Source organism: Loxodonta africana, chromosome 1 (assembly GCF_030014295.1).
Source record: "Loxodonta africana isolate mLoxAfr1 chromosome 1, mLoxAfr1.hap2, whole genome shotgun sequence".
NCBI classification, from domain to species: domain Eukaryota; kingdom Metazoa; phylum Chordata; class Mammalia; order Proboscidea; family Elephantidae; genus Loxodonta; species Loxodonta africana.
Window position 1 is genome coordinate 191,881,524 of NC_087342.1, and position 20,037 is coordinate 191,901,560.

The window sequence follows — 20,037 nt, forward strand, 5'->3', positions numbered from 1 at the left end:
TGCATATGTCCATTCATGTGACGGCTCTTATTTCTCTGGGATACATTCCTGGGAGTGGGATTGCTGGATCGTGTGGTATTTCTATTTCTAGCTTTTTAAGGAAGGCACGATCTTGTTTTCCAAAATGGTTGTACCATTTTACATTCCCATCAGCAGTACATAAGAGTTCCCAGCTACCCACAGCCTCTTCAAGATTTGTTATTTTCTGGTTTTTTTAAATTTGATTTGTGCCAGAAATATTGGGGTAAGATAGTATCTCACTGTAGATTTGATTTGCATTTCTCTAATGGCTGATGATTTCGAGCATTGCCTCATGTGTCTGCTAGCTGCCTGAATGTCTTCTTTGGTGAAGTGTCTGTTCATGCCCTTTGACCATTTTTAATTGGATTATTTGTCTTTTTGTTGTAGAAGTGTTAGATTTTCCTATAGATTTTAGAGATTGGACCTTTATCAGATTTGTCATAGCCAAAATTTTTTTCCCAGTCCATAGGCTTTCTTTTTACTCTTTTGATGAAGTCTTTTAATAAGCATAAGTGTTTAATTTTTAGAAGAGCATGAATGTTTAATTTTAGAAGATCCCAGTTATCTAACTTATCTTCTGGTGTTTGTGTATTGTTGTTATGGTTTGTATCCTATTTATCCTGTGTATTAGGGCCTCTAGTGTTGACTCTCTTTTTTTCTATGATCTTTGTAGTTTTTGGTTTTATGTTTAGGTCTTTGATCCGTTTTGAATTAGTTTTTTTTTTATGGTGTGACGTATGGGTCCTGTTTCTTTTTTTCAAGGTAGACATCCAATTTTGTCAGCACCCATTGTTAAAGGGTGTCTTTTCCTCATTTAATGGACTTTGGGCCTTTGTTGAAGATCAGGTGACCTTAGGTGGATGGATTTATATCTGGGTTCTCGATTCTGTTCCATTGGTCAATGTGTATGTTGTTGTACCAGTACCAGGATATTTTGACTACCACAGCTGTATAGTATGTTCTGAGGTCAGGTAATGCAAGCCCTCCTACTTTTTTCTTCTTCTTCAGTAGTGCATTACTTATCTCGGGCCTCTTTCCTTTCACTATAAAGTTATTGTTGTTGTTAGGTGCCATCAAGTTGGTTACGACTCATAGGTTTCTGTACACAACAGAACGAAACACTGCCTGGTCCTGCGCCATCCTCACAATCATTGTTATGCCTGAGCCCGTTGCAGCCACAGTGTCAATCTACCTCGTTGAGGGTCTTCCTCTTTTCCGCTGACCCTGTACTTTGCCAAGCATGATGTCCTTCTCCAGGGACTGATCTCTCCTGACAACATGTCCAAAGTATGTAAGATGCAGTCTCACAATCCTTCCTTCTAAGGAGCATTCTGGTGGTACTTCTTCCAAGACAGATTTGTTTGTTCTTTTGGCAGTCCATGGTATATTCAGTGTTTTTCACCAACACCACAATTCAAAGGTGTCAGTTCTTCTCTTGTCTTCCTTATTCATTGTCCATCTTTCACATGCATATAATGCGATTGGAAATACCGTGGCTTGAGTCAGGCACACCTTAGTCTATAAGGTGAAATCTTTTGCTTTTCAACACTTTGAAGAGGTCCTTTGGTGCAGATTTGCCCAATGCAATGCATCTTTTCATTTCTTGACTGCTGCTTCCTTGGGTATTGATTGTGGATCCAAGTAAAATGAAATCGTTGACAACTTCAATCTTTTCTCTGTTTGTCATGCTGCAGCTTATTGGTCCAGTTGTGAGGATTTTTGTTTACTTTATGTTTAGGTGCAATCCATAGTGAAGGCTGTGGTCTTTGATCTTCATTAGTAAGTGCTTCAAGTCCTCTTCACTTTCAGCAAGCAAGGTTGTGTCATCTGCATAACGCAGGTTTTCAGTGAGTCTTCCTCCAATCCTGATGCCCCGTTCTTCTTCATATAGTCCAGCTTCTCGTATTATTTGTTCAGCATACAGATTGAATAGGTATGGTGAAAGGATACAACCCTGACGCACACCTTTCCTGACTTGAAACCACTCAGTATCCCCTTGTTCTGGCGAACAACTGCCTCTTGATATATGTACAGATTCCTCATGAGCACAATTAAGTGTTCTGGAATTCCCATTGTTTGTAATGTTATCCATAACTTGTTATGATCCACACAGTCGAATGCCTTTGCATAGTCAATAAAACAGAGGTTGACATCCTTTTGGTATTCCCTGCTTTCATCCAGGATACATCTGTCATCAGCAATGATACCCCTGGTTGCATGTCCTCTTCTGAATGCAGCCTGAATTCTGGCGGTTCCCTGTCGATATACTGCTGCAGCTGCTTTTGAATGATCTTCAGCAAAATTTTGCTTGCGTGTGATATTAATGTTATTCTATAATTTCCGCATTCAGTTGGATCACCTTTCTTGGGAATAGGAATAAATATGGATCTCTTCTAGTCACTTGGCTGTCTTCCATATTTCTTGGCATAGATGAGTGAGTACTCCCAGCACTGTATCCATTTGTTGAAACATCTCAATTGATACTCCGTCAATTCCTGGAGCGTTGTTTTTCATGCATGCCTTCAGTGTAGCTCGGACTTCTTCCTTCACTACCATCGATTCCTGATCATATGCTACGTCTTGAAATGGTTGAACGTTGACTAATTCTTTTTGGTATAATGACTCTGTGTATTCCTTCCATCTTCTTTTGATGCTTCCTGTGGCGTTTAATATTTTCCCCATGGAATCCGTCACTATTGCAACTTGAGGCTTGAATTTCTTCTTCCGTTCTTTCAGCTTGAGAATCGCCGAGTGTGTTCTTCCCTTTTGGTTTTCCATCTCCAGCTCTTTGCGCATGTCATTATAATACTTCACTTTGTCTTCTTGAGAGGCCCTTTGAAATCTTCTATTCAGTTCTTTTACTTCATCATTTCTTCCTTTTGCTTTAGCTGCTTGATGTTTGAGAGCAAGTTTCAGAGTCTCCTCTGACGTCCATCTTGGTCTTTTCTTTCTTTCCTGTCTTTTCAGTGACCTCTTGTTTTCTTCATGTATGATGTCCTTGATGTCATTCCACAACTCGTCTGGTCTTCGGTCCCTAGTGTTCGATGCGTCAAATCTATTCTTGAGACGGTCTGTAAATTCAGGTGGGATATACTCAAGGTCATAATTTGGCTCTTGTGGAGCCAAATTTCTCCACAAGAGCTCTGATTTTCTTCAGTTTCAGCTTGAACTTACATATGAGTAGTTGATGGTCTGTTCCACAGTTGGCCCCTGGCCTTGTTCTGACTGATGATACTGAGCTTTTCCATCTGCTCTTTCCACAGATACAGTTGATTTGATTCCTCTGTGTTCCATCTTGCAAGGTCCATGTGTATAGTCACCATTTTTGTTGGTGAAAGAAGGTATTTGCAATGAAGAAGTTGTTGGTCTTGTAAAATTCTACTATTTGACCTCTGGCACTGTTTCTATCACCAAGGCTATATTTTCCAACTGCAGATCCTTCTTCTTTGTTTCCAACTTTCACATTCCAATCACCAGTAATTATCAACGCGCCCTGATTGCATGTTCGATCAATTTCAGACTTCAGAAGCTGATAAAAATCTTCAATTTGTTCATCTTTGGCCTTATTGGTTGGTGCTTAAATTTGAATAATAGTCGTGTTATCTGATCTTCCTTGTAGGCACATGGATATTATAACTGACAGCGTTGTACTTCAGGATAGATCTTGAAGTTAATAATTAGTTTTTCTGTCTTGTTAAAGAATTCTGTTGGTATTTGGATTGGGATTGCATTACATTTGTAGGTTACTTTGGGTAAAATTGCCACTTTCACAATGTTGAGTCTACCTATCCATGAGCATGGTATGTTTTTCTATTCATGTAGGTCTCGTATGGCTTGTTTCAGTAGTGTTTTGTGGTTTTCTTTGTATGAGTCTTTTACATCCCAGGTTAAATTTATTTCTAAGTTTTTTTTTTTTTTTTTTTAGTGGCTATTATGAATGGTATTGCTTTCCTGATTTCCTTTTCATGGTTCCCTTTATTGGTTTATAGGAATCCAGCTGATTTTTGTATGTTTTTCTTGTATCTTGCTACTCTGCTGAATCTTTCTATTAGTTCTCAGACAGGGAGCAAAGTCCCCGAGATTGAAGGGTGCCTGTTAGAGGAATAGCAAAGAAACAGGTGTGGTTAGAGGAGAAGTAACTAAAAGGGAGATAGGCTATACCATAAGGGAGGTAATAGGGGATTGGTTATGGAACCTAGGGACCTTTTAAGACAAGGAACAGAAGGGCCCCCAAAGCTGCAAACAAAGTAGCAAGAAATGGGCCAGGGCGCAGAAACAAAGCCATTCCCCAGAACAGTGTCAGCGAATCTAAAAGTAGCCCACAAACTTCTTTAAAGGTGCCTTTCAGAAACATCTGGAGAAAACCAGCCCCAGGGACATGCGCAGAACTTCTACCTGTGACCACTGTGTAACTTCCAACAGGGGCAGTGAGGGGCTGCAGCCCCAGCCAGGGAATTGAACCCGGGGAGTGAGAGACTGCGCATGCGTGACACCCCATAATAAGTACTGCTACCAATCCCAGAGCCCTCCGGGACAGGAGCCAGCTTTGAAAGCTGCTGTGCACGCGCCTTAGCTAACAAATCCCAGCCTGTGTCTATGAATAAACATGAATCTTTTCCCACCCCAAAACTTTTAAAAACTCAGTCCTGTCTTTTGTTCTGGGAGATGAGGGTAAGCGTTGCTCTGGGCTTTCCTCGTCTCCGCTTGCAGGCCTCGTCAATAAAGCTTTGCTCATGTGGAAAACTCTACGTGCCTTACCTGCTCATTCTTGACCAGTGAGAGACAAGAACCTTATTCTGGTAACAGTTCCACTAGCTTTCTTGTGGAATCCTTTGGATTCTGTATGTATAGTATCATGTCATCTGCAAATAAGGATATTTTTACTTCTTCCTTGCTAGTTTGGATGCCCTTTATTTCTTTTACTTGCCTTATTGGTCTAGCTGAGACTTCCAGCAGAGTGTTAAATAGCAGTGGTGATAAAGGGCATCCTTGTCTTGTTCCTGTTCTCAGGAGGAATGTTTTCAGCCTCTCTCTGTTACGAATGATGTTGGCTGTTGGTTTTGTATAAATGCCCTTTATTATGTTGAGGAATTTCCTTTCTATACCCATTTTATTGAGAGTTTTTATCAGGATTGGGTGTTGGACTTCATCAAATGCTTTTTATGTGTCAACTGAAATGATTATGTGATTTTTATTTATGTGGTGGATTATGTTGATTGATTTTCTATTGTTGAACCATCCTTGCATACCTGGTGTGAATCCCACTTGGTTGTGTGTATATGTATATATATATTTTTAATATGATGTTGAATTCTATTGGCTAGAATTTTTTTGAGAATTTGCATTTGTATTCATGAGAGATATGGGTCTGTAACTTTCTTTTTTTGTGGTGTTTTTGCCTGACTTTGATATTGAGATTATACTTGCTTCATAGAATGAATTTGGAAATATCCCCTCCATTCTGAAATAGTTTGAGAAGTACTGGTGTAAGCACTTCTGTGAATGTTTGGTAGAATTTTCTAGTAAAGCCATCTGGGCCAGGGCTTTTCTCTTGCTGGAAGTTTTTTAAATTACCTTTTCAATCTTCTCTCTTATTATGGTTCTGTTCAGATTTTTGACTCTGGCTTGTGTTAGCTTAGGTAGGTAGTATATTTCTAGAATTAGTCCATTTCCACTAGGTTTTCAAATTGGTTGGAGTATAGTTTTTCGTAGTACTCTGTTAAGATCCATTTTATGTCAGTTGGGTCTGTTGAAACGCCGCACTTCTCATTTCTTATTTGGGTTATTTGCTTCCCCTCCTGTTTTTCTTTTGTCAGTTTTACCAGTGGTTTGTTGATTTTGTTCATCTTTTCAAAGACCCAATTTTTGGTCTTGTTGATACTTTCTGTTGTTTTTCTGTTCTCTTATTTCATTTCTTTCTGCTCTAATCTTTATTATTTCTTTTCTTCTGGTACCTGTGGGCCTCTTTTGCAGTTCTCCTTCTATTTGTTTGAGTTATAGGGCCAACATTTTGATTTTGGCCCATTGTTTTTGATCTGTATGTTTATTGCTATAAATTGACCTCTGAGCACTGCCTTTGTTGTGTCTCAGTGGTTTTGGTATGATGTGTTTTCATTCTCATTTGACTCTAGGAATTTTCTTATTCCCTCTTGGATTTCTTCTGTTACCCAGTTGTTGTTAAGCAAGGTGTTATTCAGTTTCCATGTATTTGATTTTTTTTCTTTGTTTTTCCTGTTATTGATTTCTACTTTTATGGTATTGTGATCAGAGAGAATGCTTTTTATTATTTCTATGTTTTGGATTTTATGAGAGTTGCTTTGTGATGTGATCTGTCCTGGAGAACATTCCATGTGCGTTGGAAAAGAATGTACGCTTTGCTGCTGTTGGGTGGAGTGTTCTGTATATGTCTGTGAAGTCAGGTTGGTTGATTGTGGGCTTTGGATATTGTCTTTTTACTGAGTTTGTTTCTAGATGTTCTGTGCTTTACCGAAAGTGGTGTGTTGAAGTCTCATAGTATTATTGTGGAGCTATCAGTTTCTCTTTTCAGTGCTGTTAGAATTTGTTTTATGTATTTTGGAGCCCTGTCATTGGGTACATGGATATGTATTATGTTTATGTCCTCATGGTGGATTGTCCTTTTAATCGTTACATAATGTCCTTTCTTTTCTTTTATGGTGAATTTAGTATTAAAGTCTATTTTATCTGAGATAAGTATTGCCACTTCTGATCTTTTTTGGTTGCTGTTTGCTTGATATATTTTTTTCCATCCTTTGATTTTTAATATATTTATGTCTTTTTTGTTTCTGTGTGTCTCTTGTAGATAGCATATTGATGGTCCTTTTTTTTTTTTTAAATCAATTCTGTCACTCTCTTGTTATGGGTGCATTTAAGCCATTTACATTCAGTGTGGTTATTGATAGGAGTGAGTTTATTGCTGTCATTTTGTAGTGCTTTTTTTGGTGATGCTGATGTTTACTTTGTTCCCCTTATCCTTCTGTGCTGAATTCCTTTTGTTTATGGATTCTTTTTTCTTTTGTTTTTGTAGATTTTGTGTTTACTGAGAGCTTATATTTTTCTTCTTTATTTTGATGAGTAGGTGTGCTAACTTTCTTTGTGGTTACCTTGAAGTTTACCCCTATCTTCTTATGTTTGAACCAGTCTTTTATTACTTGATATTGCCTTGACTTCCTTTCAACTTGAAAGTCTGTACCTACAGTGTTTATTTCTCTTTTATTGTTCTAATGTTGTTGTCATTTACAGATTGACCTCTCTGGTTCCCTGTTGTAAATCTTTTAGTTTTGTTTTATCCTTATCATTACCTAGTTTGGTATCTGGCTGATGCCATCTTGTGTCCTAGATTCAGGTTGTAGTCCAGTGTTGTTGGTTCTCTAATGGACCTGCCTTTAATAATTTTTTTAAGTTTGGTTTGGTTTTTACATATTCCCTTAATTTCAATTTATCTGGAAATGCCCTAATTTTGCTGGCATATTTGAGTGAGAGTTTTGCAGGATATATTATTCTTGGTTGGCAGGTTTTTTTTACTTCAAGGTTTTATATATGTCATTGTATTGCCTTCTTACCTGTATTGTTTCTGCTGATTAATCAGAGTTTAGTCTTAGTGTTTCCCCTTTGTATGTGACTTTTGCTTTTTATTGGGCTGCTCTCAGAATTCTTTGTCTTTGGTTTTAGCAAATGTGATTATCATATGTCTTGGTGATTCTCTTTTGGGGTCTATCCTGTGTGGGGTTTGTTGAGCTTCTTGGATGGTCAGCTTTTCATCTTTCATGATATTAGGGAGGCTTTTTGGCAGCAAATCTTCAGTGATCCTCTCTGTGTTTTCTGTTTTCTCCCTCTGTTCTGGAACTCTGATCATGTGCAAATTTTTGCTTTTGATTTTATCCCATATCATTCTCAGGGTTTCTTTATTTTTCTTAATTCCTTTCTCTGGTTTTTCCTCAAACAAAGTGGTATCCAAGGATTTGTCCTCAATTTCACTGATCCTGTCTTTCATTGTTTCAAATTTGCTCCTAAAACCTTCATTGCACTGTCCATTTCTGAAATCTTTTTATCTCTTGGATTTCTAATTGCTGCTTTTGTATGATTTCTAGTTGTTTATCTTTATATTTTGTTCCTGTATTATTTTCCTGAATTCTTCCATTGCTTTGTCTGTGTTTTACCTGATTTCTTGTACATTTTTCCTTATTTTTGTTTCCATTTCCCTTTATCTGTTGGAGAGCCCTGAATATTACAGTTTTGAATTCTATATCAGGTAGTTCCAGTGTCTTTTTTTCTACTGCAGTGTCATCTGGGTTTTATTTTGGTCACTTTCTGGGGCCATCCTACCCAATTTTCTAAATATGTTTTGATATTGTTTGCTGTCTCTGGGATATTCAGGGATTATTTTTTTCATTTATTGATTATAGATTTGTTTGTTTCATCCAGCTTTTTTTCTGTTTTGTATTATTTGGTTATGTTTGGGCAGGCAAGCTGGACGTGTTTTGTTACTTGCTTCTCTGTGTGCGTGATACTTCTCACCACCTTGTCCAGGTGGGCAGAACCAGTCTCTCAGCTATGGTACAGCAGGGCAGGTCCAGTGAGGGGGGAGATATGGGGATAGGTACTTTGTGGCATGAACTGGGGCTTACAGGATGGGGCTGGGGGGTAGTGCAGGGCAGGGTCCAGGAACTGCATCAGTGCTGCTCAGGGGCATGGTGCTGAAAAGAAAAAAAAAAAGCCAAAAGAAAAAAATGAAGGAAAATGCTGGCATGGTAGGATTCAGCATGTGGGGGTGGGGCAGACCCAGTGAAGCCGTGTGTCAGTGGCTCTGTAGTCAAGTGGTGTGGCTTAGCCTGTTGAGAAGCGGCGTGGATGGTGCCTGATGCTAGGTGGATAGGAGAAAGGAAAGGGAAGAGGGGAAAGAGAGAGAAGAAACAAACAAAAAATAAAAGCTACAACAAATAAATAAATATGTTGGTTTAGGAGCTGGCCATTGGGGGCAGGGCAGAATTGGGGTGGTGGTGAACTGACATATCGCTCAAGGGCAGCATGGCACAGACCATCAGGAAAGGATGGAGGTAGTGCAGGGCCTAGGTGGAAGGGAGAAAGAAAAGAGAGAAGGGGAAAGGTAAAGAAAGATAAAAATATGGTGCTGAGGGAGCCAGCCTGTGGGGGTGGTGCAGACCCAGGGAGGCTGTGTGCCAGAGATTCTCCAGCCAAGCAGTACAGCACAGTCCACAAAGAGGAGTGAGGCGCATGGGACTAGGTGGGTGGGTGAAAGGAAGGAAGGGAGAGACAAGAAACAACAACAAAAAAGAAAACAAGCAAACAAACGATAAATGGTGCTTGAGGGAGGTTATGGCAGTACAAACCCAGGGAGGCTGTGTGCCAGTTAACTGTCCAGCCAAGCCGTGTAGCATGGCCCTTTAAGAAGTGGCAGGGGTGGTGCACAGGGCTAAGTGAGTGGGAGGAAGGGAAGGAAAGAAAAGAAACATAAAAGAAGAAAAAAGAAAAAAGAACAGAGCAAACAAACAAAAAATCATGGTGCTGAGTGAGCCAGTTCATGGGGTAGCACAGACCTGGGGAGCCATGTGCCAGTGGGCCCCTAGCTAAGTAGTACAGCAAAGCCAGTCAAGAAGGGGTAGAAATGCCACCCAGGGCCAGGTGGATAGGAGAAAGGAAAGTAAGGAAGGGATAAAGAGAGAAGAAACAAAGAAAAAAATATGGCGCCAAAGGAGCCAGTCATCGGGGTGGCCTGGACCTGGGGAAGCCCTTCATCAGTGGCTCTCTAGCTCAGTGGTGCAGTACTGCCCTTTGAGAAGGGGCAGGGGCAGCTCTTGGGGCTAGGTGGGGTGGAGAAAAGAAAGGAAGGAAGGGAGAGAGAGAGAGAGAAGAACCTGGAAAAAAAAAATGTGGCACTGAGGGAGCCTGCCAGCAGGGGCGGTGCGAACCTGAGGTGATTGTGTGGTAGTGGCTCTTTAGCTGAGCGGTGTGGCACAGCCTGTCAGGAAGGGGAGGGGATGGCATATGGGGCTAGCTGGAAAGGAGAAAGGAAGAAAGGGAGATGGAGAGGAGCAACAGAAAACAATAATAAAACACAAGCAAACGAAAATGGCACTGAAGGGGCAGCTGGTGGGGGCGGGGCGGACCCAGGCAGCAGTGAGCTGGTGTCTCTCTGGCCATGTGACTGTGGCCCATTGGAAAGTGGTGGGGCTGTGTAGAGGGAAGAAGGGTGTGTACATGGGGGGGAGTTAAGTGGCATCCCTGGTTACTGGGTGTTGTCCCCTGTTGGGAGCTCTGTGAAGTTGCCACCCCGTACTGCCTGTCCATGGTCCTTGGTGGCTGGGGTCCAACCTGGCGAATCCAGGTGACCATGAGCTGGTGTCTTTCCAGCTGAGCAACTGTGGCCCATTGGAAAGCAGTGGAATCCATGTACAGAGAAAAAGGGTGGAGGCTGGGAAAGCATGTATTCCTGGTTACTGGGTATTCTGCCTCTCATTGGGAGCTCTGTGAAGTTGCCTTCCTGTACTCCCTGTCTGCGTTTCTTGGTGGCTGTAGTCCAAGATGGTGAATCCATGCCAAGTTAGCTGGTAGGAGACCTCCACTCCCTGGCTCTCCTTGCTCTCTGTTCTGTCAGTTTCTTCTTCGCTTCAGTGCTTGATTGAGTTCTTTATTCCTTCATTTGATGCTTAGGGTTTTAGGACTGATATTTGTATCTGTTTTATTTAGTTTTTTGTTTTTGGGTCTTTGCTGCAGAGGGATCGGCATGGTGCTTCTGTCTATCGCACCATGTTGGCGCCACCTCCTGGCTCCATGTGTTTTGAATCTTCTATTAAGTGAATAATTTTGTTTGTCATGTCTTCTCAGTGACTTGGCTCTTTTTACCAATATGAAATGACCGTCTTTATATTTGCAGGTACTCCTTGAGTCTGTGTGATATTAATTTAGCTATCCCAGCTTTCTCATTGCTTATTTACATTGTGTATCTTTTTCTATCCTTTTGCTTTCAATCGAACAGAATATTTATATTTAAAGACTTGAAGCAGCACATTGTTGGGTCTTGGCTTTTTTTTTTTTTTAGTTGGATTTAGGTTTATAATCTTATTATTTGCTTTCTATTTGTTCCAATTTTTTTTTGCTTCCTTGTTTCTTCTTTCCTGCCTTTTTGTGGTTGATCAAATATATTTCTTAGTGTTCTATTTTAAATTATCTGTTGCATTTTTGGAGCCCTGGTAAGGCAGTGGTTAAGAGCTTGGCTGCTAATTAAAAGGTTGGCAGTTTGAATCCACCAGCCACTCCTTGGAAACCATATGGGGCAGTTCTACTCTGTCCTGTAGGGTCGTTATGAGTCAGAATTGACTCGACGGCAACAGGTTTACAGGTTGCATTTTTAGCTATTCCTTTTTGCATTTTTTTTTTTTTCTAGTGGTTGCGCTAGAGAGGTTACAATGAGCATCTTTTAATTTTCATGGTCTACTTAGAGTTAATATTGTACCAACTCATGTAAAATGTAAGAAACTTTACAACAAGCTTTGTGCTGCTCTTGTCATATATATTATACCTACCTACTTTGTAGTTCCTTAATAGTGTTGTAATTTTTGCTTTAAATAATTATGTGCCTTTTTTTTTTTTTTTTTTCCTTTTTTGAGGGCACTGGGTATGTCTTTTAAGGAAATTAGAAGGAAAAATTTAGACCTTTATACTTACCTACATATTTGGGATCTTGTGGGTATTTTAAAAGAAAACAAAATACAGTCCGGCATGCAGTAACTTGAGAGCGTTTTATTGACCTTATGGTATTGGCCTAGTCATTGCACTCTCCTAGCTCAAGCCTGACTTGGTGAAATAAACATTAGCAATGATTTTATATGCCTCGGTATAAAAATGGTCCTCTGTAGGTTCTTTCACTTCGGTCTCTTTTTAAACACATGATTATCCAATTAAAAAATAAAGGAGTCCTAAGATCTGACATTGTATGCTGAAGACCCAAGGTTACCAAAATTTTTCTAATGGGGATGATTATTCATCTGAAGGCTATAGAGCACCGAGACAAGAAAGATGCTGAGGTAGGTATAGTTTGGAAGCTATAGTCATTTTTTTTTTTAAATGTTTGGCTGATCGAGGCTGCGCTGACTGAAGGAATATCATATCCCTGCTTTGAACTCAAAGACAAATTCAAAGCTTTCCTGTCTTTTCTTCTTAACTCATACAATATGTTTAATTACTTGGTCTTCTTATGATTAGAATTAGTCCTTAGTAGGCTCAGGTGTCCTAGATAGTCCTTAACAGCTGGCCAAAGTCAGCCTATATGAAATATTTTCTGAGAGTGATGTTACAGCTGCGGCTTCATGTGAACGTTTGTTTCAGCTGTTGATAAGCAATCTTCTGAGTCACTTAGGGCTATTGAATGTGTCTTTAAATGTTTAGCTTTTTTATATGACTTTTTACTAGAACCCTAAACATTAAGATTAGTAATGACATTAGTGGTACAGCGGTTAAGAGCTACGGCTGCTAATGAAAAGGTTGGCAGTTCAGATCTACCAGCCACTCCTTGGAAGCCCTATAGGGCAGTTCTGTTCTGTTCCATAGGGTTGCTATGAGTTGGAATTGACTTGATGGCAGTGGTTTTTTTTTTTTTGGTTTAATGTCTCCTAGAGTACAAAAATTTTATAGTATAATGATAATTGTTGTTTTCTGTTTTGTAGTTGAGAACATGGTAGCTGTTGGAAAAACCATCGTTGAAAGGAATAATTTCACTGACTTCAAAAATGTGAGGTATGTTTACTTTGAGATAGAAATCAGTATTATACATTTGCATTAATTTTTTAATGAAAAATGGAAGCAAAGATGGCAGAGTTCATGGTTTAAATGCAGTTTTCCTAAAAGTGAGAATATAGTTCATTTGGTCTTAACATCTTTTAATAATCTCCACTTACTGTTTGGGCAGACAAGCATATACAACGGGTTGTTGTTGTTGTTGTGTGCCATCAAGTAGATTCCAACTTGTAGCAATCCTATAGAACAGAATAGAACTGCCCCAAAGGGCTTCCTAGGCTGTAATCTTTACAGAAGCAGACTGCCACATCTTTTTCCTGTGGAGGTCTGGTGGGTTTGAACCTTGACCTTCCAGTTAGCAGCCAAGCACTTAACCACTGCACCACCAGGGCTCCTTACACAATGGGTAGTAGGTAAAAATAGTAGTTACATGTCTACCTTGCCTTGTTTAATACACGTATTCCTATAAAATTGTGTGTAAATTGAATTTACTTAGAAAAACTTTTATGTGATTTTAAAATACATTATTATACTTCTAGCATAAAATTAGGAGCCCTGGTGGCGAAGTGGAGCCCTGGTGGTGCAGTGGTTAAGAGCTTGGCTGCTAACCAAAAGGTCAGCATTTCGAATCCACCAGCCACTCACTGGAAGCACTATGGGGCAGTTCTACTCTGTCCTATAGGGTCACTCTGAGTCGGAATTGACTTGACAGCAACAGGTTTTGTTTCTTTTTGGTGGCGAAGTGGCTCAGGCTGCTAACCAAAAGGTTGGCAGTTGGAATCCACCAGCTGCTCCTTGGAAGCCTATAGGCCAGTTTTACTGTGTCTTGTAGGGTTGATGTGAGTCAGAGTCGACTTGTTGGCACACAACAACAGCATGAAATTAATTTGAAGTCATTGTCTGCTGAGCTGATGATTGCCAGAGTTTGTACAAAAGCACACAATGTTCAATTTATCAACTGTTAATTAATCTGAGCAATGTTCTTTTTAAAAGATAATCTGACTTTGCTTTGTCAGTACAGGGTAGTGGAGATTACTTCTAGCATACAGTCAGAGGATCTGAATTCTAATACTGCCTGTGCTACTTGTTGTACTGGCTGTGTGACTTTAGACAAGCCGTTAAACTCTCCAGAATAATACCTACCCTGTCTACTTGTAGGCTCAAATGAGATGATATGTGCAGAAATCCTCTGAAAACTGTTAAGCACAATCCAATTATTGATAATGACAAGGAACAGATGGTATTGGAGACACTTTGGCCAGAAGCAGCACAGGTGTTCTCGCTCCACTCAGCATATGTGGACTTGTAAAACTGTGTATTAATTGAATTTTAAGTTTTTAAATCATGTTTTAATTTTTTAAAAAACTGTTTAAAGGAATTCTCTTTTAAATGCTTTGTAAAGAAAATATAACTCATCTAATTTATTTTAAGTATTAAATAAGAAACTTATGTGATGATGAAGTTTTTTTATGATTATATAATTAATCTCACTACTGAACTATTATTGTTGGTTGGTAAGGAAATGCCTGGCCAACTTTATTAGAGATAGAAGAAAGAGCGCCATCTACTGGCTATGTCTTGGAGTAAATTACTTGAGAGTTCAGTAATTTTTTAAAAGATTCATTGTAGAATCATATCTTAGAAGAATCAAAGCTTTATATGTTAAGAACTGAAGTGATAAGACAGAGTAGCAATTCAGACTTCATAAATGCTGTACTGAGGCATACTATGCTGTTAAGGCCTTCTTCGATACTTGAAGAGTTTTATGTTAATGTGAACATAACATGAAATGAAGAGGGAATTGTGAATACTCTGGTATACAAAGAAAAATAGTACTATTTTGGATGTCTTTAATGTGTTTCAACCTGAAAAACAGATTTAAACTATTGTAGAACAGATACATCAATTGTCACCAACCTTTCTGTTTTAGGATGGGTTTCCATATGCCACCATTCTGTTCCATTTCCCACTTACACCTTCATGTTCTAGCACCGGTGAATCAGCTTGGCTTCATATCAAAATTGATTTATAGAGCCAATTCCTACTGGTTTATAACAGTAAGTGTTATTGTTGTATCAACAGCATACAAATATATTTAAAATACTTGTCCTTTTTGTTGTAGTTTTTACTTGGCAACAGGAGGTACTTAGAGCTTTCATAGAATTGGTCAACTGTTTTAGCATATTACTTGCATATGTCCAAAATGATATTTTTAGTTTAGGGATTTTCCAGGTCATCAGATAGGTGGGAAGAGGTGCTGTGGCTAAGTTTCACTATTGCAAACGGGATATGATATAGAAGCCCTAGACTTTGGAGTCATATCTAGATTTAAATTCTGGTTCCAGTATTTAACTGAGGGACCAGGTCCAAGTTACTTAACCTTTTTAAGGCTCAAGTTCTTTATTTCCTGCAGATAGATAATGGTACGCACCTCATAGGGTAAATGAAGGGAATGATGAGGTAATTCATATGTATAACACAATACAGAACCTGGCACACAGTAAGTGCTGAATAAATATTACCTTCTGCCTTCATCATAATAGCCATCAACATCATCAGTGCGGAAGCTGACTTTTTATGACTTGTGTTAAACACCATAAAAAAGGGCTATAGTAGCAGCACCAACTGCCAGATCTGATATTAAAGCTCTGTGCCTTAAAAGATTGCAGAGTTTTGCTTTGCTGAGGCAAAAGTGAAATGGAATTCAGCTGTTTAGAGACCTGTGGTTCTGACAGTCAAGCCTTAGTTATTAAATGACTCTGGTCCTCGTAGAGCTTCTTGGACAGTAATTTACCAGGCTCTTATTTTACATCTCCATGATGATGAGGTGACTTATAGTTGCTATATCTCTGTAACCATCAAATAATACTTAGTTACCGTTAGTTAATGCATGGTATTATTCTAGTATAGTATAGAAGTTAAAAAGCATCTGATTTTCTGATTTCTAGAAATGTTATATTTCATACATATTGTCCCTCTTTTTAACCTGGTTATCCAGATGATTTTAACCAAAAAATGTATATTTAAAATATATGTGTACACATACACACATATATTTGAAATAAAAAAGTGGGACATTCTGTAGAACAGCTGGTGTAGTCTCTTTAAAAAGTGCAATATTTTCTACAAGATCCATGCTTTTGTAATAAAAAAGTAATCAAAATACATTTCTGTAATGTTTTTAACTGTATTTTCTCATACAAAAGGCTAACTTATTTTTTAATTGGAAAAAAAATGAAAAAAATTGTAAGATTTGCCAATGGTTCATCCTAGGAATCTGAACTCTTCTTAAATCTGGAACTTTGTCAGTATATGTTATGAGACTTTGAAGAAATTGATGTTTATGAGACTTTGAAGAAATTAAGATATTGGCGTTTATTCTAAAATCTTCTATATAATCTTCCAGATTACATGATTGAGAAAAGCTTTCTGAATTGATACAATGAAGATTTTAGTTTACTTTTTAAAACTTTAGTATTATATGTATTTTCCTTTCGAAATTTTTTAGTGAATATGCAAAATGAATAGGTAAAAATCTGCCTGGTTATATACAATATAGACTTCGCTATAGTTTATAAACTGTTATAGTTGCTATTTTTTTGGCAGAATGTTTTTAGGAACAAAATGTGTAGTATCCAGCTCTTACTATGTGGCTTATTATAATGGGAATGCCAGTAGAATTATTTGATACAGGTTATCATATATAGCATTAATTTATTTTTCCCTTTTAAATTACAGGCTGATTATTTGATTGAAAAACTAAGGACATGAAAATGTCAACAGTGGAAGATTTTCCTAATCTTGGCTTAACATAAACTAATATTTTGGTCTCCTTGAGGTCAAATTGCAGTTTTTAGGTTTGTTGGGTTTTATGAGAGGCTCTTACTGAGTAGCCTTAAGTTCTTTCTGAATGAGTGTGTTTCTCGAGATCAGTGATATAATTTACACGAATACTTTGTCATTGACCTTTTTGTTTCAGTGATTACTTACCTAGGCTATAAGATATTAAAGGTAAAATACCACTAAAACAAATTCCGTTGATAAAGAAGGGCTCTGTATTAAAAGACTCAAATTTTTCATTTCTCAGTAGATAATCAAATTGTAATAGCAATATTTATTTATGTGTATTCACTATGAAGAATAAACTAGAAAGTACTTTATTGGAACCTTTATTACTATGAAGGAGAAAAAGAACTACTTACTGACAATTCTATGGATTACATGTAAATTTTCAAAATACAGAATACCATAATACACAGCCAATTTGTGATTTTGTTGGTGGAAAGAATTGTGTATGTGTCACTTCTCACCTAAATTTCAGATGTTAGTTTTCACTTCCTGAAGCCTTGTATCTTTGTCATATATTGGTCCTGAAAGCTGAGAACATAATTTCTAATGGTGAATTTTCAAAAAAAATTAATTTGGCTATCCAACAGAATTCACTGTAATGGAATCTTACCTTTAAGAACATAAATGAGGAAGAAACATAAAATGGTTATAATTTATTAAAACTGGCTGAAACTGTTGCTTTATGGCTTGTTTTTTATATCAAAGGGAAATTAGAATAAAAAGTGGTGAGACAGCTTTTATCATAAAAAAGGTCTGATTTGAAAGTGGAGATAAGCTTAGATGAGAAAATTTATTTTAGTAACTATAATAATATTGATATATCATTTCATAAAATTTTAAGGCATACTTCTTATGAATTGTCTTTTGGTGCTGAACCATTTTAATACTTCTGTGTAATCAATCTACAGTAACAAGGGTGAATGTGAAGAGTAGGTGCTCAAAGCTAATCCTGCGTTTGCTAGTGTACATGAACATAAACAAACATAAAAATTCATGTATTGATGTTGGAAATAGGCTGTGATTACTAGTTTCCCTTCTCACTTTTTTGGGAGGGGGGCATTATTTTAAAAACATTGTTTTAAGTAATGAAATACGTATTGCAATATTTCGTTAAAACATCTGGAGTCAATATTGTTCATTCAGCAAACATTTGTTGAATATTTAACATGTACCAGACCCTGTGCTCAGGGAATATAGAAATGAGAAAAACAGTCTGCCTTCAATTGCTAACTCTGGGGTCAGACAAAATTAGTGAATAGAATTTAGTGTGCTAAGTGCTATAATGGTTTTATGGCCACAGAAGAGGCTGTGGAGGGGGAAACAGTTCTGAGAGCAAGTGGCAGGGGAACTAAGTATTGAAGACTCAACGTTAGGCAGGCAGACAGTGGCAGTGTAGGCCAAGATCTCCACATGTACTTTTCTTAAATTCTTTTGACAATGGAACTGAATGTCAAAATTTCATTTTAATCACTAGAGGCAGGTGGGAAAGGGGATTTGGAAGTAGGTGTTATGGGCTCTCAGAATTGCATTGCGATTTTTCAGCACTGCTTTGTGAAGTAGCTTATGGAGGACCTATTTAGGTTGACAATTACACGTTTCCATATATCAGTTAAAATCTGACCAGCTCCAGGAATTTCAACGTGTACAACCTTGCTTTCCAATGTGAACTTGCAATGATATAATTGACAATAGTGTGTGAGGTATTCAAGGTATTTAAAGCCTCATGGTTCTCTTCAAAAATGTGATGATCCCATTGATTTAATTTATATCCCCACTCATATAAATTTTTCTTCTTTATTGTAAAACCCTTGGAAACTCACATTTTTAGTTGATTCTCTGTTTTTGCTTGTAAAGATTAATTATCAAATTACAATTAAAATTCATTTAGCCTTTTCAGTAGTATCTGGTAACTTCCTAGCTATGTAATGACTAGCTAGGGAGTGGCTAATAACCTTTCTTAAAAATGCACATAGTAGTATTGAGAGCATTATTTGTGCATGTTATGATACTATTTGTAATTGCAGAATTATAAAATTATCAATAATAAGCTATTTCAAACTGTGCTTACTTAGCTAGGAGAAAGCTAAATAAAAATGGAAAAATACTGCATCAAATTTGCCTCTTGGGTTTTTTTTTAATAGTACTACAAACAGAATTTCAAATGACAGTCTTTAATAAATTGGCTAATTGTAATATGTGATTCACTGTCAGAGATATTGAAATATCTTCTTTTTTAATGTAAAGATTCCAAGGTCAAGAGCACAATCTATATTGTTGTAACACTCATACACTTCTAGATTTTGATGTCAAAAGATCACCTGCAAAAGTTGATGCCCACAATTTCATTAAGTGTGAGGTCACTGAAATGAAGCTGATACCTGTTAATTCATCTGTTCATCAATTAGTTTCTATTCTAGTAATATAAATACAAAACATCAGATCTCAAATTCATTAAATCAAATCAGATCCTCATTGTATGATTATTTAAAACCACATAGGTAGAGATGGATCCACAGTCAACAATTATGCATAAATTAAACTTATCCCTAAGCCAAATAAGCTTCCAAGTAAGTGTATTATATTTTCTGATATAAAACAGGCACCTCAAGCTTAAAATGTCCCACCTCCCCTTCCCAGCCTGCCCCTCTCACAGTCTTTTCCCATCATTAATGGCAACTGCCATCTCTCAGTTGCTCAGATCAAAAATCTTGGAGTCTTCGACTTGTCTCATACTCCATATCTAATACATTAGTAAACGCTGTTGGCAATATCTTCAAAATATATTCAGAATTTGACCTCTTTTCAACACTCCTACTGCTGTCACCTTGGCCAAATCATCATCTTTTGTCTAGATTTTTGGAATAACCTCCTCACTGATCTCCCTGCCTTTGACCTTGCCCACTCTACAGTCTGTTCTCAACACATCACCTAGAGTGATCCTATTCAAAGATAAGGCAGATCATGTCACTCCTCTGCTCAAAACTTTCCATTGATTTCCCTTCTTGTTCATCAAAAGCAAAGCTCTCAAAGTTGTTTTCAAAGCCCTACATGATCAGCCCTGCCCACTTAACTCTCTCACCTCATTTCCTATTATCTCTCTTGCTTGTTGCTGCAGTCACACTGTTCTTGCCATTCCACAAACATACCAGGCTTGGGTCCTGCCGTTACACTTGTAGTTCCCGCTATGCTTATCAAAAAATCATGCATATCCTAATTTTTTATACAATTAAACATATAACTATCCTGTAACTCAGCAATTCTACTGCAAAGCAAGAGAACTGAAAATACATATCTACAAAAAAGATGTATACAAGAATGTCGTAGCAACTTCATTCATACTAGGCCACAACTGGAAATAGAACCATCAGCAGGAAAATGGATGAGTGAACTGCAGTA

General features: G+C 37.8%; 1 protein-coding gene across 3 annotated transcripts in view; it reads left to right on the forward strand.

The window, feature by feature from the left end:
• Positions 1–20,037, forward strand: part of LOC100660821 (tRNA (guanine(10)-N2)-methyltransferase homolog) — a 98,690-nt gene that overhangs the window by 15,073 nt on the left and 63,580 nt on the right. For all 3 annotated transcript variants that reach the window (XR_010322866.1, XM_023559090.2, XM_023559065.2), the window contains exons 3-4: positions 12,723–12,792; positions 14,723–14,849. Coding sequence is in view for 2 of the 3 variants with exons in the window: in XM_023559090.2 (XP_023414858.1) it covers positions 12,723–12,792; positions 14,723–14,849 (197 nt within the window). In the remaining variant the exon portion in view is untranslated. The remainder of the gene's footprint in view (positions 1–12,722; positions 12,793–14,722; positions 14,850–20,037) is intronic.